Source organism: Pan paniscus, chromosome 17 (assembly GCF_029289425.2).
Source record: "Pan paniscus chromosome 17, NHGRI_mPanPan1-v2.0_pri, whole genome shotgun sequence".
Taxonomy (NCBI): Eukaryota; Metazoa; Chordata; class Mammalia; order Primates; family Hominidae; genus Pan; species Pan paniscus.
Genome location: NC_073266.2, coordinates 86616464 through 86634901, shown reverse-complemented (window position 1 = coordinate 86634901; position 18438 = coordinate 86616464). Strand labels below are relative to the sequence as shown.

Below are 18438 nucleotides of genomic sequence, written 5' to 3'. Positions count from 1 at the left end.
TTTTAATAATGTTCAAAAACTAGATTTCCTGCTCATTTCCAGCTCCATATATTTTAAAAAACAAGTTCGTAGCCAAATTGTGATTCTGAGTCAAGCAAATACTGCAGCAGAAAGGTCATTTTGCAGAAATAATAGTATTTTAACTTTCTCCTCTCTGGGTGAGTTAATGCCATGATGCAGATGCCTTCCCTATTTAGATAAGAGAAGATAAAGGAAATTGTATTGTAATTTTAATATTTCCTTTGTCACTTTGAATAAAATCCATTAATGCCAGGGCTTTTACAGAGCTGTCCGATGTGAACAGAGAATACAGCCAGGTTATTAACGAAATGTAATTGCCTGGTGATAACAGATTCGTTGAGTCTCTATTTGACGCTTATTTAACTTCAAAAAGGCTATCAATTAGGACACCACATTTCAAGCAAGTGGGAAAATTATGCATGGACACTTTCAACAAAAAGGTGACACGTTAATAAAACAGTGCGCATCATTTTTAGAATACCAAATTCCTACTTTAGTATTGTATAAAAAGGAAAGAACTTAATACATTTTTTTGGTCCCCTGGTGTCAAAAGGCATGAGGTGACTGATATGCCCAAACCTCAAATGCTACATAGTACACATATCCAGAGACAAGTGTCCCTGATCCTGGCAATCTGTCCCAACAATTCGGATGGTGCCTGTCAAATACAACTCTGTGTGCCTGTGTGTGTATGTCCCACATGTTCCTAGCAATGAAATGAGCTAATTAGAACATTGGAAGATAAAAATATTGTTAACTTCTTTTATAAGTTGAATACTTAATTTTGCATTGAGACGGAGTCTCGCTCTGTTGCCCAAGCTGGAGTGCTGTGGCACGATCTTGGCTCACTGCAACCGCCGCCTCCCAGGTTCAAGCAATTATCTGTCTCAGCCTCCTGAGTAGCTGGGATTACAGGCACCCGCCACCACGCTGGTTAATTTTTGTATTTTTAGTAGAGATGAGGTTTCACCATCTTGGTCAGGCTGGTCTTGAACTCCTGACCTTGTGATCCACCCGCCTCAGCCTCCCAAAGTGCTGGGATTACAGGCATGAGCCACCGCACCTGGCCAGTTTTGCATTCTTCAATCCAGAGGCGTTTGTATCCAAATATATGTTTCATACTTGGATTATTGGTGGGAGAGGGAATTCCCATTGGAGGGGTAGCAGTGATAATGGGAAAACGTTGACTTCGACAGAAAGAAGCCTGAACTCAAACCCCAGGATGTATAAAATGACTTTGTTTTTAGATGACAGTTTTGAAGGCTTCTTGTGCGAGGCACCCCTCTGAACACATAATAGATTTTATCTCATGAGGTTAGGCAATCATTTGATCTTTTTAAGCATGTGTTTCCCCAGGTATAAATTTATGTCTAACAGTATATTAAGGGGAAAATGATCATGCATCCTACTTGACATGGCTCCTCCTCTTTAAACGTTTCTTCCTTTCACGAAATAAGAGATTTAATCTGATCAGTCTCATGTGAACCAAAATTTCACATGAACCAAATTCCATATTTAATTGAGACACTGCTTTCAGAGATCAGTGGATGATCATGATTTCTCATGCACTTGTGCCATCTCTTCCATTTATTATCTCTTTCTTATGGGCCAGGCATTGTAACTAGTATCGGATAAACTGTGATGGACAAAACAATGTGGTTCTTGTTCCCACGCATCTTGGAGTCTCTTTGTCTCTTTCTCCCATCCAGCCAGATTAGTAAATTGACTCCTGAACTGTTCCTTTGGGAGAGACTTCACCAGTCATCTTTCTTCTCTCCAACACATTTAATAGGAGAAGCTGAAGGCCACTACTTTATCATGTGTTCTTTTTACTGTACATGGGGCCAGATCATGAAAAACAAACCTCAGAATCCTTACCTTTGGTGTGGTTTTGTTTTGACAAACATAAAGGAATACCTTAATATACGTTTTATGCTTGAAATTGGCACACTTTTCTCAAGCAATAACATTAAATGGACAATGATTTCTAAGCATTTGTTTGTGAGAAGTTTTATTTCAAAATCATGTTATGTTACAGTTATTTCTTCTTGAAATCTAATTTCAGATTGGTATATTATTTTCCTTTTCTTTCCAGGAAAGATAATAGGGACTCGGCTGCATTTTTGCAGCCTTACAGCTTTATATCTGAACAAAAAGGAAAGTGGTTTCTGGTGATATCTAGAAAATTACTCCATAATCCTGTGCAGAAGTGTTTTCAAATCAGAAAGGAGAACTGACAATAAACACTATAACATTTTACAACCAGGTAAGGCAGAGCTGTAAACCCACCTATTTTCAGAGGAAGTATCTCTCCTTCTCTTCCCTCAATCCTCTGGAGAGATGCCCAGCCCAAACATAGAAGCAGAATAGCCTATGATGTCCACCTTCTGCTTCCAATTTCCTATCCACCCAACCACATGCCTTACAATTTCCTTGAGGCCACACTGAAACTATCTCTTGTCCTACTATCATGCCCTGTGCAGCATTATCCTCAGGAGTTTGCTACTGGTCCCCATCTTTTTGTTTATTCAAAACTGTTTTTTGTTTGTTTGTTTTTTGAGATGGAGTCTCGCTCTGTCGCCTGGGCTGCAGTGCAGTGGCGAGACGTTGGCTCACTGCAACCTCCACCTTGCCTCCCGGGTCCCGGTTCAAGCAATTCTCCTGCCTCAGCCTCCGGAGTAGCTGGGATTATAGGCACGTGCCACCACGCCAAGCTAATTTTTGTATTTTTAGTAGAGATGGGGTTTCACCATGTTGGCCAGGCTAGTCTTGAACTCCTGATCTCATGATCTGCCTGCCTCAGCCTCCCAAAGTGCTGGGATTACAGGCGTGAGCCACCACGCCTGGCCTGTTCAAAACTTCTTGACTCAAGTGCAGACGCAAGCTCACCTTCTCACATAAATTCTTTCTGAACTTGTTCATTGCATGTTGTATCATTCTGTCTCTAAATTCCTGTAACACACATTCCATATGTTTGACATGCAATTGTCTGTCGTTCTGTGGTGTCTCTTCTAATTTTGTCTTGTGTCTGCTGTGTTGTTATTGTATACATCGGTATATCATCTCCCATATACTATAAAGAAAAATCCTTGAATTCTTCAAATAAGTGCTTAGAATATAGTGTGGTATTATTTATCGTAATTTTGAACTAGTCATCCCAGGCAACATATTTCCAAGTCTTTCGATAAAATGTCCTCATTATTTGTGTTTTGAATATTAGAGTCAGAGACAAGCTCACATAGGCAAATTGGGACAAAATTGATGCAAACTTTTTCACTGTACATTAATATAAGTCCATAAATGTTAATGTTAATTGAAAGGAGACAGTGGGCCAAATTATTCCTCATTTTTAAGATGAGGCATCTGAAGCTTAACATATCACTTCTCCAAGTCATAAAAGCAAAGAGGAAGTCAGGACTTAAACGCAGGTCAGATTTATTTCAAACTATTTGCCTCTCTTTGAAAATAGTTTTTTAGCGAATAAATGTGTTGATTAGTAAAACATATGGCATAAAGTTTCCAGTGAACACTTCAATCCACTAAGCTATTTACCTCAAAATTATTACATTGCATGACATGAAAAAATATCTGACATAGCATCTAAAATGCAAGATAATTTTTACAATATTGGTTTTACTTACTGAATAGTGACATAGAGAACTATTATTAACTCAGTTTTGTAGATGAGGAAACCAAGTAAGCAAACCTTCAAAGAAGGTGCCTACTTTGACTTCTCAGCCCGAGGTCTTTCCATGATGCTACTCGCTCTTTCTAAAAAATGCATGTAGTTCCTCTGTCTCAAATGTCTTTCTCCAATTGTGATCACCTAATTATTGCCTCTTGCTATTGTTTGAATTAGTCTACTCCAAAATTCAGGTACTTCCAATGTGATAATATTACGAGGTGAAGCTTTTAGGCAGTGATTAAGCTACGAGGGCTTTTCCGTCATGAATGGGATCAGGTGCCCTTATAAAAAGTACTTGACGAGAGATTTTGACCCTCTCATCCCTCCACCTTCTCCCACGTGAGGAAACAAGGCTCTTTGCCTCTGGAGGATGAGGTTTCATCTTGGAAACAGAGAGACCAGATCCTCACTAGCCAGTGCCTTGATCTTGGGTTTCCCAGGTTCTAGAACTATGAGACATAAATTTCTGTATTTTATAAATTATGCAGTCTGTTCTGTTATGGTGGCACAAACTGGCTGTGACACCTCCTCATTCCAAAGAAGACCAACCAGCTATCACTTTTATTATGTAGTTTTTCCTGAACATTTTCTCTGCAAGGAACAGTTTCATTTATTTTTGTATTTCCAGCATGTAGTAATTTCTTAATGAACTCTTTAGCTTAAAACTTATTTTGAAATTTCAGTGCATTTATTTAAAGTTCACATTCCTTTTTTCCAATTGTTATGTATTTATTTTTGTGGAAAAATCTTTCTTAATCACAACTTCTAAATTTGGGTTAAGGCTCTTATTTCCCTTTAAACATTATTAACATTTTTTTCAGGAATATTTTTCCTTAGAGGGAAAAAAAACACCAGCAGAAATTGGCATCACACCAAGTAGGCTGACACAGCAAGAATATACCTGGTAAACTCAAATCATTTTCTTTTATATGTGTAGGTTTTCTTCTGTGGAAGGCCATAATAGGTCACGTGGTAGCTAGGGACCAAATACTTATGCTAATTAGATATGACTTCCTTAGTGTCTTATATCAACAATGTTGATTCTATTGTAGATATAGAAGTCTTACATATCTTTCATATATATACATATATATAATGTAAGTAAGCCTTCTATTTTATGTATCTCTCTGTATGAATTCTTCCATCTGTAGAATTAAAAAATAAATTAACACAAATGATTCAATGGTTTGGCTAAATAGTCATAGGTAGTTGATTTTAAAATAGAAATACTGTTTTATAAATATGGAATTAAATTCAATAAGAGACCATGGATACTTTAAAATACATTTATATGGCCTAGTTTTAAAGTAAAAACCTTTAAGAACATTATTCATCGTAACCACATAAAACAATCAAATATTTTTACCAGCTCTTGACTGAGATATAAAAACAGTTTTTGTCCTCAAAATAATCAATGGCAAAGGAAAGTGTTTTCAGTTAATATAATGTCCTAGCGATTATGCTAAATATTATATATTTTACCTATTTCACTATCAAAATAATTTGATGTAGATGTGATATTCATATTATAGTGAAGCAAATGCTAAAACTAACAACTTCCCCAAAGTCACACGTCTTGTAAGTAATATACCAAGTGTGTACTCTCAAATCTATGCTTACTGCATGTTCTAAATGTAGTAGAGATTATTGATACAATTAAGAGATCATTGGAATAATCTTTACTGTTTTTATTATTATCATTTAGAGTTGATGAACACAAAGACTGTAATTCTATCAGGTTTATTTTTTGGAAATATGACCTTTTGAATGTTTCCATGTAATGCAAATATAACACCATTCCTCACATTTTAATTATTTATCTGATGGAGGAAGAACAAATGAAGTTAAAGATGTCTTGATTAAGAATACTAGTAAGAGTGCTGAAAGTAATATTGTGCAGCTTATAAAATAAGAAGCTAGGTGAAATCCCAGGCTCAATTTTACAAATAACTTATTCATAATACATTTTAACATTTCCAAGCAGAAGTGAGTATAAAATAGTGGCTTAAAAATATTAAGTTTTTCAAACGTACAGGGTTTTTGTTGTTGTTGATGTTTTTGTGTTTTCTTGGTGTGTGTTTGTGTGTTGATAACATTAAGAAGGACGTCACATTAGCACAGAAAATAGCAAGTTACTCTTTGCCATAGGGAAGACAAGAGAGGATTTGTATCTGGCCAGTGTGAAAGAATGTTGGTATATATTTTACTATCATACTACTGAAGAAAATAATATCAACTGATCAGATTTGAAATAAGCAAGCCAATCACTGGTTTATGTTCTTTAAAAATGTTAATGCTTTAAATACTAAAGTTATTTATAGTTTCTATAAATAATAATTAAAAATTTCTCGTTGGGAAAAAAATATATTGATTTCCAGAATGTTTTCTGTAACAGAACATATAAATTGATTTTAAACTGACTATGATTTAATATTTTTTGCTAAGTTCTTATTTTATGCAATGTCCTTTGTTAAAACCTTACCTTTAAACAAATAACATATAAAAATGACATGAAATGTGAAATTTCAAAAATAAAAATAAACGTGATATAAATACAAAACACCAAGAAATAATGCAAAGGATAATGTTATTTATTAAAAATTATTAATCCTAAACATAAAGTCTCTGCTCTTTATATTGTAATACTTAAAATTTCAAGCCATCAAATTATTATGCAATCTTAGTTTTGAAAGACTGTATGAATTTTGTATGTGTAAATGTTGAATGTAAGTTTTGTAGGTTTCAAAGTACTATAAAAAGCAAAATCATAGGTAAGAACCTGAGCCTAATTTTTTAACTTGAGTATCAGATCTATGCCAGGAGATTTGCAATAATTAAATAATATCCTGAATCAAAAGGGGATTTTCTTATTTCAGCAGTTACAATGTCACAGAGGCAACTGTTCTGTACACAAAATTGAGCATCAGACTTCCCACTATTCTCTTTCAAATATGGTGAAGTCTTTATATTGGAGCTCAGAATTATAGGTGACAAAGTGGACAGAAAAGGGTCTGTGGAGTATGGTAGACATGGACTTGAAAGACAAGACGACAATGTTCCAATCATGTGAAAATGAACAAATTCCAGAACATCTAAGAACCTTGATTTTCTCATCTACATAATAGTGATAATAACACCACCCCATGAAACCCACTGAGCGCAGTGGACAGCATATGAAAGCAGTTAATTAAGGCTGGCTATTTTTAAACATCTGCTACCGAGTGGCATTGTTACCTGATGAGCCATCTTGATGGAGGCACACCTCCTATCTATGGCAGGTATCAAATGCATACCAAAGACTAACTTGGTCACCAGGCTTAATTCTTAGCATGAAACTCATTTTTTAAGCCTTGCTGTATAGATATTTTTTCTAGGAGAATTTTATAAGTATATAGTGAGCTTTATGTTCATATTTGGCAGTATACATGGACATAATATCCAAAATCAGCTATGGGTTGGCTGAGCTCAGCATCCTGCTATCCCATAGGAAGGTAGAGGAATGAAAGCCATATTTACATATTGGTTAAACGTTATACATATATGCAACCAAACACATTCAACTGTATTCCTCTTTTAAAGCAAAATATGAGCAGGTTTAAAATCATTCAAATCTTGTATAAACATGATATGCCATATGAAATTGTATAGGATATCTGCATTTCCAAACTGATAAAAAGGCTATAATAATTTAAAAATAAAAGAACCATGGTACCCTATATAATGTAGGCTAGAAAATGATAAAATCATAACAATAAAGTTAATTATTGAGACAATAATATAAATCATTAAACATTCAGATAGAAAAACTCTCACTAACTGATAATAACTTTATCTAAATGCTTAGCTTATCTAAAATGAGGAAAATATTTGCACAGAAGAGCAACATTACTTGACACTCATAATCTACAAGCAGTTAAGCTGAGAGGCTAGTAACGCCATAGAACAGAGAATAACAGAGCCAGGTGACAATCAGAAAATGCAGTCTTTAAGTTTTTACTATTCCACTTTCAAACTTTGAAGGGTGAGTCGTATAGCTGAAGGTATCATCTAAAGTAAGAAAAATAAAAATGATTATTAATTAGTATAAGAAGACAACAATATTAGTAATTAGGTAGACAGAAATATCACACTTTTCTTTATGGACATCATAAATCAAGTTAATGTAATTTTACTGTAGCTTTAGCTTATATGTGCTCACAGATAAAAAAAAAAATCTATTATTCCCAGGTAGAAAGTATTCTCAGATGGAATCTTGCACAAATAACCCTAAGGATATTGCTAAATACATTAATTCATAATAATATATTTTGTAGATTAATATGCCTAACTTTGGATTTTAGCTCTTTCTGTAATCATATGTCATATCAAAACATAATCTTCTTGCATATACAAACCGATTACTTGAACTTTCAAACGCATCATAAAGACAGGAGTAAAGTTATTAGTCAGAAGTGGGGCCTGGGGCCCTCCAGCAAATTTATGGTAGATTAAAACGGAGCCACTTTGCTAGAAGAAATGCAAACACAATTACTAAGCTACACATTTAGCATCTCTATTTTAGATGTCAAATGACGTACCAGTTTGATTTCACCTAAGCCTTCACTGACATTGTACAGTCTTTTTGATATCACTCTTACATGCAAATACTACAATCTGAAAGTCCAAGAAGAAAAAGGAAATTGGGGATTTAGGAAGGATACAGATGTGGGACTCAAAGATCTTCCAGAATGAAAAAGAAAAGGGATTGGGATATAATTTGTGACAGCCAGTTTTTTTGTTTGTTTGTTTTGTTTCTCTAGGATAGAAATCAATAAAAAACAATGAAAAGAAAAAATAATATAATTTAATAATGCCAATATTTTGCCCATTTTTATCTATGGGCAAACAGTAAATGTTTTCACCTTCAATGGAAGAAACATTTATTCAGATGTCATAAGGATTTAAAAATAACTAAATAGCATCTTTTGAAACACTTACAGTGTTTAAGTCCTTCTGATAAGACTATATAATTTAGGAAAGGAAAATAAAACTAAGAAAGGCTTGAGTAGTAACTAACATGATTGATTCTGGAAGGCAAAGTAAGTGACTTTATAAAACTTATGAATAGTATATTGTGTTCTAATGGGATGTCCACAAACTACTCCTGTCCTTGTTTTGATACTGGATATTTGGATTCTTTACTTTTTATAGTTCTCTCTCTTCCCCTCCCCTGCCTTCCTCCCTTTTCTGAAAAATAATTTCTGCATGCTCGGTCATGACACAATATAATTTGCTTGCAGATGGGAGCTTGTCTTCTAAAGAAATTAAACACATTGAGCAGACTTTCAACTATAATAAAAAAAACTATCAGAAGTCTAACTGCAATAATATACCTAAGAAAACAGACAAAGCATATATTTCTAGTTCTTTTCCAGCTTAGCATATAAGTGTTGGGAATAGTTTCTTGCTTCATGATTCTAAATATAAGCACCAATTCCCCTTACAGAAGAAGAAACATATTAAGAAAAAAATTAGACCTCACTTTAAAAAAATTTAGTGGTGGACATCTTACCACTCCTGCAATGAATGTTTTACCTCCATTGAAGTATGTAAATGCTTTCAGGGAGTTGAAAATAATTATTTCAGTAAAAGAATGTAGAGCTCCTGAACTCGCATAATTTCCCACAAGAAAAATTAAATCAGAATTATGTAAGTATATCGCTGCAAATCCAGCTGGCCCTAAGGCAATGCCTGGGAAGAGAGAGCATGCAGCATGCCGCAAAAGCTCATCTCAAGCTCTGCTTGTCCTCTGCAGTCGAACTTAAGTGATCATTTGGAGTAATACCACAAGGACATGAAGCATCCATGGTGTTGAAAAGGTATAAAAATAAAGAGCAGTAGAATACTGCGGCAAGAACCCAAGCAGAGTAAGAAAATGAGGGGGAAGAAACACACTATATTAAAAGCAAGAGACATTGGAAAGTATCTAACAAATTTAAGCTCGGTCTTTGGTGAAGCTAAGTGATTTATAGAGGAAAATAAAATTCGTAGTGAGTAGTAGTGACGCCAGGATGCTAGACTAAATGTGTAGTCTATACTTATCAAATTATTCGTATGTTTGGAAATTTCTCTTTTCAAAGCAAAGATCCATGGGGAGGGTTTTTGAAGCCATTTAGATTTCCTAGTCAAACTACGGTTCTCAGCCATGAGATTCTTTATATTATTACAATTAATACTAACCATCAAGTAGACTCGAGTCCCCTCATTTACTTTTTCTTTTTCTTTCTTTCTTTCTTTTTTGAGACAGAGTCTCGCTCTGTAACCCAGGCTAGAGTGCAGTGGCGCGATCTCGGCTCACTGCAACCGCCACCTCCTGCGCTCAAGTGATTCTCCTGCCTCAGCCTCCTGAGTAGCTGGGACTACAGGTGGCACCACCATGTCTGGCTGATTTTTGTATTTTTAGTAGAGACGGGATTTCACCATGTTGGACCGCCCAGTGTTGAACTCCTTAACTCAAGTGATCCGCCCACCATGGCCTTCCGAAGTGCTGGGATTAAAGGTATGAGTCACCGGGCCCGGCCTTTGACTCCCCTCATTTTCTGCACTGTTTTCCGTACATTTCCTGTTGAGGACTCAAAACTATGTAATTTTATTTATATTTTCATTTAATTTTTGCTTCACTACCCTCTCCAGCAGACACAATCACACGCAAATTTCAGTGGCCATTTCTGTCATGCCTACTCTGTCTTCAGAAATTGCACCATGTTTGAAACAGAAAAAGGAACCATACATTTGTTTGTCTAATGAATGCCAAATGATAGACCTAGGTCTAACATAAAGCAGAGGAAATTATCTTTTCTTGAGAGAGTATTGGTAATTGGTAATATCTGCCATGACTTGTTAGCATGTCCAACCTTCAATTCAGTTTCCATTTTCTAAGAATTTCTCTTAGGTTAATGAGAAATGAGAACAGAATTATATAAATATGGTTGTTTATTACAATAATACTTATAATATTTTAAAATTTGAAAGGACAAAACTAAATGTTTAACAATAGGAAAGTAATTTTTAAAATAGTATATTCATATCTTAACATATTATGAATCTATTAAATGGTGTTTTAAAATATTTGTAAAATATTAAAAATACATTTTTGGTGAAAAATGCTCAAATCTGCATAGACATCAAAATTGTGACTATATAACATACATCGGCATATATTTAGTATATAAGTATATACTATCTAGCGTATTTATGAGACCATGGGGGTGTGTGTGTGTGTGTGTTTTCAAAACAAAGTTGTATAAGATACATTGCAGACATTATGAACTCTGGAGACAGACTACTGAAATGTCAATATTAGTTCTGTCACCTAGCAAGTTACCTAAATCTTTTTCTTCAGACTCCTCCTTTGTGAAATGTATAAAGTTGATGGTGAAATTAGATGAGTTAGTTTTTGCTTAGAAAAAATGTGTAACAGAGAGTATTATACAAGTCTTTGTTACGATCATTTAAATACACACGCAACATTATATGTACAAAAATAAACATGTATACACACATGCAATCACAAAAACATGCAAAATAGGGCATAATATTATCAGTGAATAGTTTTTGTTTCTGAGATTGTGGATAACTTTTGTGTTTTACTTTACGTGGTCTAAAATTTTGTCTGGAATAAGTAAATATTGCTTTTATAATTAGAAATAAAAATTTTGTGCAAGATATTAAAAAACAGGTGGACTGAGATAACATATACACATATATAATACATATATACATAATGCTTAGAATAGTGCTGAGCATATAGTATTCATTTTATGAGTGTTTATTAAGTTAAAATAAATGACAATTGAGGAATTGGACATAGCAATGAGTAACTTGAGAATATGAAACCCAAGGAATTTGCAAGAAAAATAGTTAAAGACAAAAACTAGAATTGTAAGAGCAGGCAGTATTGGCCTAGCAATATTTGGGTTTGTAATTCTTTCAAAGACTTGAGTATATGCAATCGCCTACATTGAAGGGACCAGTATAAAGAAAAAGTTGGAGAACATATGAAGAGAGACAATAATTTTTATGACAAAGTTCAGATTCCAGATAAGCTGAAGAAAATAAGATCAAGAACAAAATAGGATAAATTTGTTTTAAAGAGGAACTTTTATATAATTGTGGTATAAGGAAGGTAGGGCTGCACGCAGACAATAGAGATTTGATTTGTAAATGCAAAAAGCATGCCAAGTCAAGAAATTCTCTATTCTCTCTGCAGAATCAGACGTAAGGTGCATGAAGATGGCCACTTGGGAAGGGCGGTCCAGCAGAGAAGGCTGGTGGCTCCATGTAACCACCTTGGTAATGGGCTAAATAGTGGCAAAGACCTCGTCTACCATTAGGTCCAAGTGCCAGTGTCAGTTGAAATAGATACACTTGGGAACTGAGCATTAGCAGGTATATAGGAGAAGAAAAGACAAAGGTAATATCGGAATTTTGCAGGGTGGATCATTCAGAAATACTTGATCACCCATTTTCAGACTTTCCTAATATAATATAACCATTCTGTAGCTCAGTGAATAACTGCTTTCAGTCTCCAAAATATCTCATCCCATGGTTAAATTAAAATACAGCAAAGTTTGGAACTCTCTTAAATGACGAATGTGATTCTAATTTTTGATATTAATAATGGAGTATAATATTTTAATAACAAGCAAAACACCATCATATGCAGTTTATATTTAATCCCTGTATAGGTAAGTTTCTCCAATATGTGACCAATTAGTAAATAACTTAGGAAATTAAGTAGAAACATCAATTGACCATCTAAAGTTTTAATATCCTAATTTGATAAAGTCCCTTAGTGTTCTAACCATTGTAAATTAGATTTGCAAATTAGTACGAATAAAACCCATCAGATGCCAGCCCCTCATTGAAAATATCTGTGGGCATTTTTTGGCTTGTGAAATTATGCCTGTAAATTTTATTACTGCTGAGTCAACATTTCTGATGTCTTTTTAAAAATTTAATATTATTAATAAAAAACATACACACTAAATCTTAGATTTTGTAGAAAAACTCTAAATTTTTGATTCCATGATCAGAAATAATATTTGACAATATAGCTTAAATAAATGAAGGCACTTATTTTTACGTACCAAGAGGTGATAGACTTTTAAAAATAAATTTAATAAATAAAGCTAACATTGCTAAAATGTGAAGAGCAGAGCTCAAGCGGATTTAATGCAATGAAGTATATAATGTAAGCAGAAGATTCAGCAGGGTAGGTGGATTCCAATTCTGCACTTCATGTCTTAAAGAAGTTAAAGAAGCAACTCAGCAACTTCTTTTCTTTTCCTTTCTCCCTCCTTCCTTCCCTCCCTCCCTTCCTTCTTTACTTCCTTCCTTCCTTCTTCCCTTCCTTCCCCCCTTTCTCTCTCCCTCCCATAAGCACATTTCATTCTTTGTTTCTGAGCCAGAAATTCTATAATACATAAACAAGTTACTGAATATCATAATACATATAGCTATTTTTATTTACCATGAAAAGATACAAATAAAGTGTACTTTTGTAAAAGTTATAGTACAAATTATTGGCATTCATGTTCTTATATTATTTTCAATGAAAGGGGAAATTTAGATTTTGTATGGGTCACTGAGATGTTTCTATTATGTTTATAGTTAAAAATGCAAACTCTGTCAATTTTCTGCTTATACACATGCAAATTTACCTAAATAACTTAGACCACTTTCTTTTTACTTAATATCAGCATTTTTCAAAATGGGCATTTCTGAAAGTGGAAGACACTTCTTAAATTTGAATACCTTGTCACTATTAATTTTTGCTATTTGAGTGTGTCAATTGCATATGTCATAAAATGATTAATCATCAAAATTTGATAACCATAAGTAAACATGGAGCATCAGCTGTGGTACTAGAAAATCATCCGTGATTGAATCAATATTTTTGTCCTCACATCTGACTATGTAAGCAAGTTTCACAGCAAGAGTTCTATAGTGTTCTTGACAGACGTGGCAATAACAATGTTAAGATAATATTGCAAAAGTAAAGAGCTGCATGAATATTCTAATCACAGGTTTCTTAAGCAGTGACTCCTGTGTGCCTATGGATTACATAAACTAAGAAATATAAACCTCTGTCATACAAATGACTAAGTTTAATATTAAATCATGAAAATAAAACAAAAATAAAGATAATTTAAGATATAAAAACCATGAAGAGAAATATTTTAGTTCGTTGACGTGATCTGCATTTTCTCCTAAGCAAGTCAATTTTAAAAGAAATATCTAAATTATAATTGGAGTTATTGAACAGTCATAGGTATGGTAGCAGGAAAATATATAAAATATTAAAATAAGGTGAGAAGAAATGAAAATCTACACATAAAAGGCATTTTCAAAGTGCAGAGAATGTGGTAAATTTATCAGGAAGATGAAATAAAAATTTATGTAACATAGCTAATTTTATGCTAGCAAAATGTAATGAAGAAATGTTCACAAATATTATGTAATATATTAGATTACAAATTATTCACATTCTAGAGTCCTTGAAAATAATAGAGTATATTTGGGTGTAAATGGTTTATTTATTTTATATTAGAATGGAAAACAAATATAAAAATTAAATGTTCCATTACTCTGCATAATTTTTACTTAGCATAATCTGGTAATTGTGAAGAGCTAGACACACATCTTAGAATTCAAGGCCATTTCTCTTATTTTAGAAATAACTGTGAGTACAACAATGGAAATATATTCCTTAAAATAGATCAAATGCCCTCCTTTCTTTCATTCTATATAAAAATCTAGCACTGAGCTAAGATATTATGAAAAATGATAATAAATATAGTAATAATTAAAGATCATAAATAGAAAGAGCATATATGATTATTTGAACAATTATATTAATCCATCTATATATTTATCATATTAAATTAATTGAATATATTTCACATATCTATTTCTGTGGGTAGAAAACATTAGATCTCTTTCTTTTACCTCCTCCTATACCTCAATTCTTATCACCAAATTAGACAACTTTATATGTTAAAATAATGTATGTATGTTGGTATTTCTGTTTGTCCGATAAAAAAGCATATAAAAATACTCTAGGCAGCTGTACAGGAAATTCTACTAAAAGTACAGCCACCATAATAATGGTGATTGTGAGTTATTTTGTTATAATATAAAATGGCAATTAAATAATATTTAATATACAATGTGATTATTCATTTAGGAAGTTGATTAATTTGGTTTTAATTTCTTTTTTCTCTGTACCATGAAGAATTAAATAATCATAGAATATTTTCTATTTTATAATCTTCTTATTCATTAAAATAAGAAAAATATTTAGAAATACATAGATTACTTAGAAGAAAACTTGCCCATTCATATTGAAATTTTTCTTCTCCAAACCAAAATAAGATAAAGACTATGAAAGTTCATTGAGGAACAATATAAATCAAAATATTAAATGCAAATACATATATGAAAAGTGGTCAACCATTTATTTTCCAATAAATGCAAATACACAGACAAACACACACACACACACACACACACCCCTCAAGAAAAATTAAAATGTTTACAGTCTTGCAATTTTATCCTTTAAAATGTCAGAGCTTTCCCATTGCTTTATTCACCTTGCCTCTTAAACTTAAATACGTTTTTGTACTAAATCAGCATTTTGATTCATGACTTAGGAAAAACATAACAAAGATAATGGCTCTATTTCTGCAGATCTTGTAAATATTTTATATTCAATCTCAAGATATATTTCTGACAGAATTATTGACTTACAACTATAGAAAAATTGGCAAGCTGACACTTGGTTAACATTGCCTTGCTTTCACTCCATAATTTTTTTTCTGGTACTCAGTTTCTCCCCAAAAATATCTTTTAAAAAGTTGAAATATACCAAATGACTTATGTTTCACATTTTCAACACAAAATTCCTTGCCCACCTTCCATGATATAATGCTTTTTAAAAATGAAATAAAGAAAAGAAACTGCTTTAGTTTCTAATGGAAAATATTTTTCATTCAAGAAAATTATTGTCTTTTCCATGTTTATTTCTTATACACATGATATATTCCAGAAATTGAACTAGGTGTTAGTTATAAAGCAAAGAGCAAGACAAATAACATCCTTGATCTCACTGCGCTCACAATATTATAACAGATACACATATACCCCATATGTGTGCATGTGTAACTATTATTCTACAAATACAGTGAAAATACTGTAATCTCAAAAAATAAATAAAAAGGAGACCATTGGTACTTGGGTTTGCATATTGTTGTTAGTCCATTTTAGAAGTAATGTAAATTACCAGACATACATACAGCGCCTGACCATGTTTTTAAATGTGTTAATTCTTCAGATAAAAATATCTGAAGGAAAAAGTTCCTAGAAAAATGTTAGGGGTATTTAATGATGTAGTTGATGTTAATTAATAGAAATTACAATTCAAAGGTTATTTCTTCATGAATTTAGTTGAACACATGCTATTTGACATAAAATGTTTCACAATATCAGCAAATATGTCATATTATCTATGCAACAATATACATTATCTTAATTATTATAGATTTAAAGGCCTATTGACATCTGATGATATGGAAGTATCCTTCTTTTTAAAAATAATTTTCATTGCTTCTCAGCCTTTTTGCTAAGATCAAGTGTAGTATCTGTTCTTATCAGCTTAAAACTTATTTCAGAAAAGACATAAGCCTTTCTTGAAATTTATTCTCTTTGCTGTCTTTGATGTTAATTTCAGTACAATTTGACAAATTCTATGCAGATCTCTGTTGGTATTCCGGGTAAACTTAAAGATTAGGGAGAAATGACATTCTTATTATAATGTATTATCCATAAATGCAAGCTCCTCGTTTATTTATGGCTTCTTTCAAGACCTACAAAAATGTAATCTTCTCAAAAAGAATTTCACATATATGTTTGAATTATTGAAATACATCTAAATTTTTTGTTCATAGGTTTTAGATTATTATTATTTTCTTTTTTTCAATTGATGTTTTTCAGAAGAATTTTAGGTTCATGGCAAAATTGAAAGGAAAGTACAGTAATATCTTCTCTAGCCTCTGGCCCCACACATGCATAGATTCCCCGATTATCAACATCTCTCACCAGAGGGCATTATACATATGTTACAACTGATAAACCTACACTGGGAGATCATTTTCATCCAGAGTTCATAGTTTATATGAGGGTTCACTCTTGGTGTTGTATGGGTTTGGACAAATATAAGTAACATGTATCCCCCATGATAGTATTATAGAGAGCAGTTGAACTGCCCTAAAGGTCCTCTGTGCTCTGCCTATCCATCTCTCCCTTTGGCTAAACCCCTGGCACCTACTGATCCTTCTAGTGTCTCCATAGGTTTTCCTTTTCCAGAATATCATATAGCTGGAATTTTTAGTACGTATCCTTTTCAGATTGGCTTCTTTCACTTAGTTATATGTATTTATTTTTTCCTTGTCTTTTCATGGCTTGATAGTTCATTTTTAATGATGAATCCTATTCCACTATCTGGATGTACCACAATTGGCTTATTCATTCACCTACTGAATGACATCTTGGCTGCTTTCAAGTTTTGGCAATTATGAATAAAACTGCTATAAATACATCTGCAGATGTGTATGGACAGATATTTTCAACTCCTTTGGGTTAATGCAAAAAGAGTACAATGAATGGGTCGTACGGTAAGCATACATCTAGTTTTGTAAAAACTGGCAAACTTTCTTCCATATTGGCTGTACCATTTTGCATTCCTACCAGCAATGAATGAGAGTTCTTGTTGCTCCACATCATTGCCAGCATTTGGTGTTTTTGATTTTGGACATTTTAATATGTATTTAGTGGTATTTCCTTCTTGTTTTATTTTGCGATTCCATGATGATACATGATGTAAAGCATCTTCTTGTATGTTTATTTGCCATTTTCATGTCTTCTTTGGTGATGTGTCTGTTCAGGTCTTTGGCTCATTGGGTTGTGTTCTTATTAAGTTTTAAGAGTTCTTTGTATATTTTTAATAGCAGTTAATATGTCTTCTGTAAATATTTTCTCCCACTCTGTGGCTTCCTTTCTCATCCCTTGACATAGTCTTTCACAGAGCAAAAGTCTTTAATTTTAATGAAGTCCATCTTATCAGTTATCTCTTTCATGAATTGTGCTTTCGGTGTCACATCTAAAAAGTCATAGCCAAACCCAAGCTCACCTAGACTTTCTTCTATATTATCTTTTATGGGTTTTGTGTTTGACAGTTGTGATCCATTTTGGGTTAATTTTTGTGAAGCTTGGAAGGTCTGTATCAAGATTCTTCTTCTTTTTTTTTTGCATGTGGGTATCCAGTTGTTCCAGGATCATCATTTGTGGAAAATATTTTTTTGTGGTTGTTCTCCACCGTTTGTGTCTGTTTCTTTGTCAAAGATCAATTACCTATATTTATGTGAGCCTCCTTCTGGGATGTTTATTCTGTTCCATTGATCTATTTTTCTTAACTTTCACTAATACTACACTGTCTTGTTTACTGTATTTCATAGTATGTCTTGAAGTCAGGCAGTGTCAGTCCTCCAACTTTGTTATTCTCCTTTAATATTGTGTTGGCTCTTCTGGGTCTGTTTCCCTTTTACATAAACTTGATCATTAGTTTGTCAGTATCCACAAAATAACTTGCTGGAATTTTGAATGGGATTGCACTGAATCTATAGACTGAGCTGGAA

General features: G+C 33.1%; 1 protein-coding gene and 1 pseudogene across 1 annotated transcript in view; one reads left to right on the top strand and one right to left on the bottom strand.

Moving 5' to 3' along the window:
- Positions 1 to 2027: 2027 nt before the first annotated feature.
- CCDC102B (coiled-coil domain containing 102B) overlaps positions 2028 to 18438 on the bottom strand; it is a 368750-nt gene continuing 352339 nt past the window's right edge. The window contains exon 9 of the mRNA XM_034944001.3: positions 2028 to 7753. Coding sequence (XP_034799892.2) covers position 7753 — 1 coding nt within the window. The 3' untranslated portion in view covers positions 2028 to 7752. The remainder of the gene's footprint in view (positions 7754 to 18438) is intronic.
- On the top strand, positions 16348 to 16450 carry LOC112437827 (U2 spliceosomal RNA; annotated as a pseudogene).